Consider the following 12,303-nt stretch of genomic DNA (forward strand, 5'->3'; position numbering starts at 1 on the left):
CACCTTAAGCAACCTTGTATTAGAAGCAAGTGGCAATGCCCACCCCCACCTTATCACAATGGGCATTAGGAGCAGAGAAGGTGGCAATGCCCCACCCTGCCTTAACCCAGCTGGTATTAGGAGCAATGCAGGTGCCAATGCCCACCCCCTTCACCCAGCTGGGATCAGGAGTGGAGCAGGTGGCTATGCCTACTCTATGCCTTAACCCAGCTGGTATTAGGAGTGGAGCAAGGGGTGGAATCAGGAGCAGAGCAGATGGCAATGCCCACCCCCTTCACCTAGCTGGGATCAGGAGTGCAGCAGGTGCCACTGCCCACCCATCACCTTCACCTGAGTGGGATCAGGCACAGAGCAGGAGGCAATTCCCTTTTTCCCTTCACCCAGCTGGGATAAGAAGTGGAGCAGGTGGCAATGCCCACCCCCTTCAGCCTACTGGAATAAGGCACTGAGCAGACGGCACTGCCCACCCCATCTTCACCCTGTCGGTATCAGGCACGGTATCAGGTGGCTATGCCCACTCTCTGCCTTAACCCAGCTGGTATTATGAGCAGAGCAGATGGTAATGCCCACCCCCTTCACCCAGCTGTAATCAGGAGTGGAGCAGGTGGCAATGCCCACCTTGTGCCTTCACCTTGGTGGAATCAGGCACAGATCAGAAGGCAATTCCCTTCAGCAGCCAGGACAAGAAATGGAGCAGGTGGTGATGCCCACCCCCTTCAACCTGCTGGAATAAGGCACTGAGCAGGCAGCAATGCCCACCCCATCTTCACCCTGTCAGTATCAGGCGCCAAGCTGGCAGCAATCTCTGCCCCCCACTTCAACCTGCCAGAATCAGGAGCAGAGAAGGTGGCAATGCCCACACCCCCTTTACCCAGTTGTGATCAGGAGTGGAGCACATAGCGAAGCCCACTACCCGCCTTCACCTGTTGGGATCAGGTGAGGAGCAGGGAACCGGTGGCAATGCTCACCCCCCTTCACCCAGCTGGGATCAAGCTTGGAACAGGCAGCAATGCCTGCCCACCTTAACACAGCCATAATCAAGTGCAGAGCAGAAAGCAATGCCCGTTTTCCCTTCACCCAGCTGGGATCAGGAGCGGAGCAGGTGGCAGTGCCTGCCCCCCTTTACCTGGCCTGTATCAGGCATGCAGCAAGTAGCAAAACCCACCACCCTTTCACGTTGCTGAGATCAGGTGTGGAGCAGGTGGCAATGCCCACCCCCTTCCTTCACTGGCTGGGATCAGTGATGGAGGAGAAGGGAATCCCTGCCTGCCCTCTCTCCCCTTTCTAGAGCCCATTGTATTCCCCCCCCCCCGCCACAATGGGCTTTGTTTCTAGTTGTATATAATTACCTGAGCACATCACACTCGCATCTCTTCCATGGTCACAGCTATGCTCACCCCAAGAACTTTTGGGACATTCTCTGAGTGCTGTCTCATTTCCAATGCAGTTAACTCTGTCCAACCAAACGGTACCAGATCCTTGGCCATAGTGAGCTCCGCCTAATGCTGATGTGGCATCTCCACAGTTTAGCTCTCGGCAAACCACTTGGGCATCTTGTAGATCCCATCCATCATCACAAATGGTCCCCCATTGGTCATTGTGATACACTTCGACTCTCCCAGAGCAGTGATTTGAGCCATTTATTAGACGGATCTCTGAACAGACAGAAAAGGTGAAATTTACAATAACCATGGACTAAACATAACAATGGATTTGATCAAGTCTGCTATTCACTCAGTCTTGCCCAATCTTCCTCCTGTTTATAGTCCTTGCTCCACTTGTCTTTTGTCCATTCCCGTCCCATTGATTGCCATTTTGGCCTTTTTTGGTGGCCATACTTCTCTCTCACTATCATTAAAACTATTTGGGCCCATCCGCTAGCCTTCTCTTGGTATCACATACACAGACCACTCCAACCCATTAAGCCTTCAGAGAAAACTGTTGAACACACATTAACCAAGACTGAGAAAGGATATCTTTACCATAGCATAAGTAAACTAGATCATTTACACACATCACATGGGTATGTTAATTGCTGCCTTTTCTGTTAAAATAGAAGGAAGCAGTAGTTTGTGACTTGTAGATTGGTTCAGTTTGTTGCATCAAGCATTCTTTGTTCTGCAGCTGTACAGACTCCCCCACCCCTCTACATTTTTGCTTTGGATGCTACAGCTAACTGCAGCAGGCATAACTCATCGGAATATAGCCTTCAAAATAGACCAGCTTCATCAATCTAATGTTTGCTACAGTTTGCAGAAAGGGATGGTTTCACTTGCTGTTGCTTCCTCCAGGACTGGCTGGAGGCAAAAGTGTTCATTCAGCATTTTAACTACAGTTATATATTTCAAGCATAGAGGGCTTTAGAGTTGGTGATCAGAGACAGCAATGGGCAGAGTCCCGTTCAGCCTTTCATTACGTGGTTGGACTAGACAGCTTTGCAATTGCTTGTCCTTTTATGATTCTATGGCATAAATCAGCAATTTGAAATAAATGAATAAAATGAATTATTCAGACTGCAGAAACAAGTTTTAAATTTACATGGATGTATCTTACCTCCACATACTACACCAGCATCTTCACGGTGGGAACAGTCATGCTTCCCCCACCACTTTGCAGGGCAATGTCTTATGGCATTTTCTGTCCCTGTGCAGTTAACATCATCCAGCCATATGGGACCAGATCCGCCTCCAAAATGAGAATTTCGTGGGGCTGATAAAGCAGTTCCACAGCCAAGATAACGACAAACAACTTTGGCATCTTCCAGGTCCCAATCGTCATCACACACGGTTCCCCAAAGTGTTTCATGGTATATCTCAACTCTTCCAGAGCAGCGACTGTGGCCACTCACTAATCTTATTTCAGGTAGTTCTTAGAAACAGACAAACGCTATTCAATTATCAATATTTTTGAGCACTTTTTTTCTGTACAATCTGCATGACCCCCCATTTGTTGCTGTGATACAAAATACATCTCTCTGATCTGACAAGCCAAGTTCAGATCTTGAGCAGCATAACTGTCTCTAAACTGTCCCTGAGAGATCTCTGTCTTTTGGTGCTAACCTCTGAAGATGCCAGCCACAGCTGCTGGCGAAACGTCAGGAACTCCAATGCCAAGACCACGGCAATACAGCCCAGAAAACCCACAACAACCATTGTCTCTAATATTGTTTTGGAAAGCTTATTGAAAATGCCAGATGAAAGAGAAAGTCTTAGGGGTCCCATTTCAAAGGAGGAGAGAGAAGAGCAGAGGTGTGATATGAGAGTTGCCATCTCTGGGTTGGGAGATTCTTGGATATCTGGGGTGACGTATGAGGTGAGCAGAAACGGGTGGGAAGGTACCTCAGTGAGGTATAATACCATAGAGTCCACTCTGTAAAGCAGCCTTTTCCTCCAGTAGCATAGATGCCTGTATTCTGGAAATCAGGTGTAATTCAGGGAGGAGGGGGCTCCAGGCCCCACCTGTAGCCTGGCAAGGCTACCTGATACCCTGGTGTGTGGGTTTAATTTGTTGTCGCTATAGGGAAATTAACATTCCATAACACCTTATCTACATATTAATATGCTGAATTACATGAATATTATTTTTTTCTTTTCTCTTTAATGGCCATTGGTTCTTTACTTCCTTTCCTTTACAATGGGAGATATGGCCTGGCTAGCTTGTGGAATTCAGAAAGCTCTGGATTCTGTCTCTTGGAATATAAGGGTTAATGTCCTGTTGAGAAGTTGACTTTCTGGGCCTAATATGAAATATGCAGCATTCAGGCTTAATCTGCTGTCTTGTTTAAATGTAGGATTGCCAGGCAATCTTACCCTCCCAGTGGAATGAGGGGACCCACCACTCACCTTCAGAGTCTTCCCACATGTGGGCTTTGCCAAATCAGCTTGGTGCAAATCATGGTAGTGCTCCTTGGTCCTGCACGACAACATCACTTCTGGGAGTGACATCATCTTGCCGGTCCTTGGAGCACTTCTGCAGTTCATTTGAGGCCCAAATCAGCCCTGCACAATGTGTAGGAGTGCTCCTGGGGCCTGTGCGATGATGCCACTCCTTAGAATGATGTTGCCACACCAGGACCTTGCCCAGAAGGCCTATTTCCCTGCCTTCCCTCCCACAAGCCAGGTGAATGGTGTCGGGGGGGTGGAAGCTGGGAGCGGGAGATCCCTTGCTCGCATAGGGGGACTGGTAACCCTATTTTGATACGTTGACTGGAAGACTGGCTCTAAAACTGATGCAATTCAACAGTTGGGCAAGCCATCTAATGTCTGTTTGAGCTGTTAGCAGTCCCACATTCCTAGTTTTTATTTGTAGAAGAAAATCCTTGCCCTTGTGGGTTAACTAATGGGTGGGTGGCACCATCCAGAGGAAGTATTCTGTCCAATATTTTAATTGGGCTGAATACTGAGCACATGTTTTGTTGTTCCGACTAATGAAGGAGGAAACTGCCATATTAACAAGCTTCTCACATTTTTTCACAGACAAAGCTGGCAGTAAAAAAAACCCTGTTACACCTATTGTTACAATAGTTCATCAATGACACTTCTAGTGTCTATCAAAAGACACTTCTAGGGTCTTTTTTTTAAAAAAATGCATACACTGATTGCCATGGGGGGGGGAGGTTGGCCTCTTCTGGGGGACTGGAACTGAGAACATACAGAAAAACTGGCCATGTGGAAGCTCTCTTGAAACTATGCTTTATCTGCAGCTGTACCAGTAACACAAAATCACATCCCTTTGTGGAGGAAACTAGGGATTAGTGGAAGGGTTGCAACTGAAAAGTTATTTTTTGAGGCAAACACACATTTATTTTTCTGGAAATAAAAAATAAAGTATGGATTACCTGCACACTCCACACCAACATCTCCATGGTGACAGTTACTAAGACCCAAAGAGCTCGATGATGTGCATTCACTGAAGGAAGTTTCAGTTCCAACACAGTTGATGTCACTTGCCCAGATGGGCCCTGATCCATGTCCGAACCAGGCTTTGGTATGGGCTTTTAAAGCAGCACCACAGCCTATTTCTCTGCAGACAACTTCAGCTTCTTTCATACCCCAGTGGTCATCGCATATGGTTGCCCATTGCTTATTGTGTAATATCTCCACTCTCCCAGAGCAGTGACTTGAACCATTCACTAATCTGAGGACTGAAGGAAAGCAAATATTGAAGAATACAGCCCATCAGGGAAAGAAGTGATGGGTCAGAATTTTGAATGTTTCACTTATGAGTGTTTTCAGCTTTGGTTTTAACTGATTTAATGATGTGTTATTATTGTTTAGGTTGTCTTAATCATTTTAAAATGTTATGTATGTTTTAATTTGTTAGGTAGCTTGATAGCCCTTATGTGGACAGAAAGGCAGGCTATAATTTTGTTAAATAAATAAATAAATATGGTTGAATCCTTAGTGATATTCTTGTACTTCCTAAATGTATAACAATGGCACCAATGAATCTTGAACTAGGATCATGTTCATTAGCAGATATGGCAAGGGTTGCAGCCATAAACTTGGGGCTATTTGCCCTAGAAATCTATTCTTTAATGGAAATGTTCCTGATACTGACTGTACTGCTCATGCTATGTAATCTGCCTTGAGTCTCAGTGAGAAAGGCAGACTATAAATAAATAAATAAATAATGGTTGTTTCATACTGAAATATGTATTTATAAACAAATGCAAGAATTTTATAATCCCAGAAAATAATAGTACTGGATTTTCTATCCCAGCATTCTGTTTTACAATTTAGAGAAGGCCTGAGCATTAGTCAAATAAAAGATTTGCAATATAAATTACCAGAATATGTGTGACATGGCAAATAAACCTTGTTCACGTTTATTCTTGGATCTATACTTCACAGTTCTTAAGCACTGTACAAACTATTAAAGAAACCCTAAATTATCTTAAGTGTCCCAAAGTATAGGAGAGCTTTTACACATTTCACCATCAGCAGTCCTTGGGGATAGATTACAAGCATATCCCTTCAAATGACTGATTGTGTCACTGTCGCTGCAGGATGATAGAGAATGTAGCCGATGGACTGGAGCTAACCAGGTTTTCTACAGGTGAGAAAGAAAGGAGGGTTCCCCTTCCCCAGAGTGTTGAAGCCTATTCTGGGGATGATGGGAGGGCTGGACAGCGTAGGGGCTGTAACAAAGAGGCGAGTAGGAGGAAATTGAGTGAAAAAGCATCCTAGATCCAACTCCATGTGTTGTTATTTTGTAGTTACTGTAAATAAGTTGCTTGCTCCACTCTTGGCTACAATACTAGCTGATTCAGCAGAAGAGCTGAGAGGCAAAGGGACATCTTAGTAAAAAAGTTTTTTTTTTTAAATGTAGCCATTGAGATTAGATTCTGGATGCTGAAAGAATTCTGTTAAACAAACATATATAAAAACTATATTTAGTTTAATGACTACATTACTGTGGAACTATATTCCTATCTGTTGAACTGATAAGAAAACTGAGAACACTCTATTCAGTTCCCAAAACCACAATTTTGCACCTTTTAGTAAATCCCCACGCATTACCTGAGCACACCACACCAGCATCTTCTCCATGATGGCAATTATGTTCTCCCCAAGGCTTTAGCCGGCAGTCCCTGAGGGCAGCTTCTGTCCCTTTACATTCCACACCATCCAACCAGATGGGATCTTTTCCTTCTCCAAAGTGTGCTCCATGTGGGGCTGATATTGCTCTTCCACAGCCAAGTTCTCGGCACACTACTTGGGCACTGTTGATATCCCAGTCATCATCACACACAGTTCCCCACTGGTCATTGTGGAGCACTTCAACTCTTCCGGAGCATATGTTTGAACCATTCACCAATCTGATCTCCTTTAGGTCTGGAATGGTTAAAGGAGTTAACTGTTATTTCTTCACCCATTGTCCTACCCCTCCCAAGCCCTCATCCTCTCTTCTTTTTATTCCCAGTCAAGGGAGGCAATCCATTCAACTGAGACTACTCAAATGGGTAGTTGACAATTGTGAAAGCGATGCAGAAAGAAAGCAGGCATTCGGGCTAACCCCAGGGTAGATTCTTGTGATCTTTGCTTGAAAGTCCTGGGAAGAAAGGCCACTATCTCATGCAAGCTAACAAATATAATGGCTAAAGCAAGGTCTTAGTTGAACTGGTATTTCTCAGTCTCATGCTGATCTGCCTTTAAATGTTGCTAGATAAGTTACTGAGAATATCTATTCAGTGTGCTTAACTGTTGCAGAAAAAACAGTATCTTTAAACTTTTTAATTAACCCCCCTGATAGCTAATGATATTTTTTTAACAGCCATTGACAGCTAGAAGATGCTGGCTTCACTGATCATTCATAAGTAGATTTTAAAGGCTGCCGGGATATGACCAACAGACATTTGCTTGGGCAGGAGCTGAAGAAAATAGGTTTGGCTGTTTCAGTAGCCAGTTTTTAGGAAAGAAGGAGCCTAAGGAGTTTCAGGCAACTGCATTCATCCTAAGCAAAATCCACAAGCAGAAGCCTGTACACCATTTGGTGGCATTTTGGAACTTGTTCCTAATAAAACTTATGATGCGGCATTCAAGTTCTCCAGAACTATTAATCAGGTGGATATTCAAGGGATGGAGAGTGAGGATTCAGGCTATGATCTTAATGCTTTGTCTTGTCAGCTTCCTATACTGAGCTGGTATGTCAATTTAAAGTGCTACTGCTGTCAGTTTTCACCCTTGGCCTTCTGGGAAGAAGAAATGAAATACGGAGGCATCCCACTGAAAATACAAAAGCCAGCAGTTGATCAAATATCTAATACCAGGCCAAAACACACTGGTTCTCTAATGTCCTAAAGCAGGAAGGAAACGTAAGATTTCATTGTATCTCCCCCACTCCATCTTTTTAGGAAACATCCAATATCATGAAAAGCTGCACAGAACTTGAACGCTTCCACAGTAAAGTCCTTTTATCATTATGTTTCTGCCTCTCCTATCATGTGCTATCTGCATGCCTAAATTGACATACCAGCTCAGTATAGGAAGCTGACAAGACAAAGCATTAAGATCATAGCCTGAATCCTCACTCTCCATCCCTTGAATATCCAACTGCTCTTTTGTCCAAAAGGGACAATGTGTTTATTTGAAGCCTTGTTCTAGGACACCTCTACTGAATCTGAAAATATGAGTTTTGCCCTTTTCAGACAAAAATTGCATGTATTGCAAAAATCACATATAGCTTGTGCTTGTACACATGTCAGTCAGGCTTTTAGTATGCATTTCCATAATGACTGAAAATAGCTTGTTTTGAATTCTGTTTTAATTAATAGCACTGTCTGCCAATAATTTGTGGAGTTATTTGTGTACAACCATATTTTCCCTTCAGAAGATTTTCATCATCTAGTTTCTCCTTGACAGTCAAATTTACTTTAACACAATATCATACAAAATTACCTGAGCACACTATGCTCACAACACCTCCATGGTCACAGCTATGCTCGCCCCAAGGACTTTTGGGACATTCTCTGAGTGCTGTCTCATTTCCAGTGCAGTTAACTCTGTCCAGCCAGATATTACCAGGTCCAGGGCCATAGTGTGCTTTGACTAATGCTGATGAGACATCTCCACAGTTTAGCTCTCGGCACACAACTTGGGCATCCTGTAAATCCCAGCCATTATCACAAATGGTCCCCCACTGCTTGTTGTGATATACTTCAACTCTCCCTGAGCAATGATTTAAGCCATGTGTTAGACGGATCTCTGTTGAGAAAGAAAAAAATGTTACAGCCATGGAACAAACTTAATAAGAACTTCCGTGCGTATCCTTTTGTGTGTAGGGATTCACAAGTCTGGCTGAGGTACAATTAGTATGTGGAGAAAGTGCTTAAAAGACTCTTCAACTAAGATAGGGAAGGGATATATGTGATGCAGGTCAAAGCGATGATTGCCAGGCACATTTTGATAACTGGTGAAAGATAGAAGATGGGGACTTCCAGATTGCTGGGGAGTGTTCGTCATCACTACCACAATGGAATTACTTCTGAGGCAACCCACTTCATTGCTGTGGGGCTAACACTCTAGCAAGATGTTTAACCATAGAATTTTGGGTAAATGCTAGAGCATCAGCCATCATGATGATGTCAATTCCGGTTGCTGCAGAAGCAACATCATCATACTGAAGGTGCTGATTCCCCTCCGTTTTTGCCGGGCATTTCCTTCCACTGCCTAGCTGAGCTGCTGTGGGCAACAGCAGTTGGAATAATGAGATCCCGTACCCCTCAGTGAGAAGATGGCAAAGCTGAAAGTAAACTGAATACCATTCAGATCTTTTCTACGTGTACACTCAAACCAGGTTTTCTGACTATTTGATCTATTAAGGATCCAATTTGCATTGGGCTTCTGTATTTCCACATTTGAGGGTACGGTGTCTACTTATTTTTTCTGCACTAGAAAATTGCCCTATTTTTGCTGCAGGCTTTCTGGGGAACATGTTAGTGTTGTCAGCAGATCAGGTGAGGGCTTGTCAGTTTCCTCAGTTGATCAGTGAGGACACTTACAAGATTAAGGTTTTAAAAAAAAATGGCATCAAAGTTGCAACATTTCTGTATAATTCTTTTTTTTAAAAAAAGCCAAAAAAGAGTGGACTAAAAAGTACAGCAACACAGAGGGAAATCTTAAAATATCAAATAAGATTCAGGACTCTCAGCAGAGTTTTTGAGTTAGCCATATTGCTGTGTTTCCCCTTCCACACAAACACACACACACAGTTACAAGGGTTTTTTTTTCATTTAAGGCACCTGTGTTGCAAGTTATTTATTTTTTAAAAAATCAGGAATAAAGGGGTGGGTGAAAGGCAGGGCCAAGGCCAGGCCTTGCACGGAAGAAAGCATTATGCACTTCAAAAGAGCCCTTGTTTGACTTCACTTGAAAAAAAAAATGGGATGTATGCAGAGGGAGAAACCCACAGAAAAGCCAAGAAAGATCAATTCTGTGGCAGATGCAGCCTTACTCCATGCAGAACACAAAATAGTTTGGTAAGAAGTTTGGAGATTGAAAAGGGTTGTTTTGACCATGAGTGTAGTGCTCTGGAGAGAAATCGATGCCGCATGGGGCTAGAACAAGTGAAAAAGTCCGGTGCAGAAAAGTCCTCAGTCAGAATCTCCTGGGCTGATTATATATGTGTATAGAAGCAAATGAAGGATAAATGAATATTTTGGGAGACAGGCAAGCTAGAAGTAATGCGAACAAAACAAAGAAATAAATCCAGCCTCTCAAGGTGTGGTTGCTAGGCAAGGTCTGGCAATTAGCAGGGATGATGGAGTGGAGTCAACGGGGGGTGGCTGTTAGCAATGGCATGATGTCACCTCTAGGGAAACTCAGAAATTATGTCATGCCTCTTTAGGGATCACTCCAAACTCTATGGTAAAACCATGGAGTTTATGGCAATTCCGAGAAATGACTGAAATCGCTTCAAGATTTTACCCAGAAGTCATGTCATGTTATTGGCCTGACAGACTTTTTGTTGTTCTTTCCCCACTGCTGATTCCCCTGGCCCCACCATGAGTATGGACCAGATGTTTATTTGATAAATTATTTATAATTCTATGACATAAATCAGCAATTTAAGATAACTAAATAGATAGAAACAGATTCCTGGAGCCAGAGTTCCAAGGGGAGGGCATTGCTGGCAGACAACAGCAGTAGAAGGGAACAGGCAAATCTCCCTAGGGAGAGTTTAGGTGGGTATCTGTGTTGTTCTGCAGTAGAACAGCAGGACATGTCCAGTGGCACTTCAGAGACCAACATGATTTTCCGAGTGCAAGTTTTCAAGAGTCAGAGCTCCGTTCTCAAAAGCTTATACTCTGAACATCTTGTTGGTCTCTGAAGTGCCACTGGACATGTCCTGCTGTTTTTAGGAAGAGAGTTCCAGAGTTTTAGTGACACAACTGATAAGGCCCTCTCCTGGGTTACGATTCACGTAATCTCAGAAAGCGGGGGAACCCAAACAAGACCTTCAAAGATGACCACAGTGGTCAGATAGGTTCATAAGGGAGTAAGTGGTCCTTCAAGTATGCTGACCCCAATCCATATATGTTTCATACATCAATAAATCCAGTTCTGAATTTATGCAAGTGCATCTTACCTGTGCATATAACTCCGGCATCTTTACTGTGGGAACAGTCATGCTTCCCCCATTGACTTGCAGGGCATTCGCTGATGGCATTTTCTGTCCCTGTGCAGCTAACTTCATCTAGCCAGATGAGGCCAAGTCCTGCTCCAAAATGAGAACCTCGTGGGGCTGATCTAGAAGTTCCACACCCAAGATAATGACACACGACACTGGCATCTTCAAGGTCCCAATTATCATCGCATATAGTTCCCCAAAGTGTCTTATAGTATACCTCTATTCTTCCAGAGCAGTTAACAGTGCCATTGACTAACCTGATCTCAAGTGGTTCTGAGAAGAAGACAGACAATAACAAATTGACAATATTTCTGAGAATTTTTTTGTATAATGGCTATACAGGTCCCATTCATTGCCATGATATAAAATGCTTCCCTCTGATCTAGCAAATCCAGGGCTTGTGGACTACCCATTATGCCTGATGCCCAGGTGTCAATATGCTGAGTTTCAGAACATTCTCTCTTTGCTTTTGTTTTTACTGCCCATCACTTCTTTACCTTTCTTTTACAAGGGGGTCTTTGGCCTGTCTGAATTGCTTATAAAATCCAGAAAGCTCTAAATTCCATCTCTTGGAATGTAAGGGCTATTGTCCAGTTGAGAAGTTGTCTCTCTGGAACTAATCAGATATAAAATGTACAAAGCTCATCCCTAACCTGTTGTCCCGTTTGGATGTGTTGACCGGAAGACTGGCTCCAAAACTGACCCAGTTGGACAGATTCTGGGCATGTCACATAGTGTCCGTTTGGGCTGTTTGCTGGCACACATTTATTTTTAAAAGTTCTATTCCTAGTGGATTTGGGGGGGGGGAGCAATATCTGAAGATTTTATTTTGCCTGGGAGGTTAACTGGGCAAAATACTGCTCTTTTCTTCCATTGTTCTAGCTAATGAGGGATGAAATAGCGATATTAACATGCTTGCTGCATCTTTCTATATCAAGCTTTACTATCAAGGTTGGGTCTCTAATGAGGAGACCTGAAGTAGTTGCTTTAGATGGCAGCTTTTTGAAAGGTGGCTGTCTCCCATTTCTCAAGCAACCCGTCAGCAGCCATGCACGCTTGCTCCGCAGCTGCTCAGGAACCCTGCTCTGGGGATAACCCTCCATTCCCCTTAGTTCCCCCAGGCCTCTTTAAAGCAGTAAAGGAAGCTGTGAATGCCAGTTTCTGAACTACTAT

At 43.7% G+C, this 12,303-nt stretch overlaps 1 protein-coding gene across 1 annotated transcript in view; it reads right to left on the reverse strand.

The window, feature by feature from the left end:
• The window catches only part of LOC129338555 (uncharacterized), a 177,061-nt gene that overhangs the window by 146,752 nt on the left and 18,006 nt on the right, over window positions 1-12,303 (reverse strand). The window contains exons 8-13 of the mRNA XM_054992877.1: window positions 11,089-11,403; window positions 8,400-8,705; window positions 6,522-6,836; window positions 4,838-5,143; window positions 2,554-2,868; window positions 1,350-1,655 (exon numbers count right to left, since the gene is read on the reverse strand). Coding sequence (XP_054848852.1) covers window positions 1,350-1,655; window positions 2,554-2,868; window positions 4,838-5,143; window positions 6,522-6,836; window positions 8,400-8,705; window positions 11,089-11,403 — 1,863 coding nt within the window. The remainder of the gene's footprint in view (window positions 1-1,349; window positions 1,656-2,553; window positions 2,869-4,837; window positions 5,144-6,521; window positions 6,837-8,399; window positions 8,706-11,088; window positions 11,404-12,303) is intronic.

This window comes from Eublepharis macularius, chromosome 12, assembly GCF_028583425.1.
Source record: "Eublepharis macularius isolate TG4126 chromosome 12, MPM_Emac_v1.0, whole genome shotgun sequence".
NCBI lineage: Eukaryota > Metazoa > Chordata > Lepidosauria > Squamata > Eublepharidae > Eublepharis > Eublepharis macularius.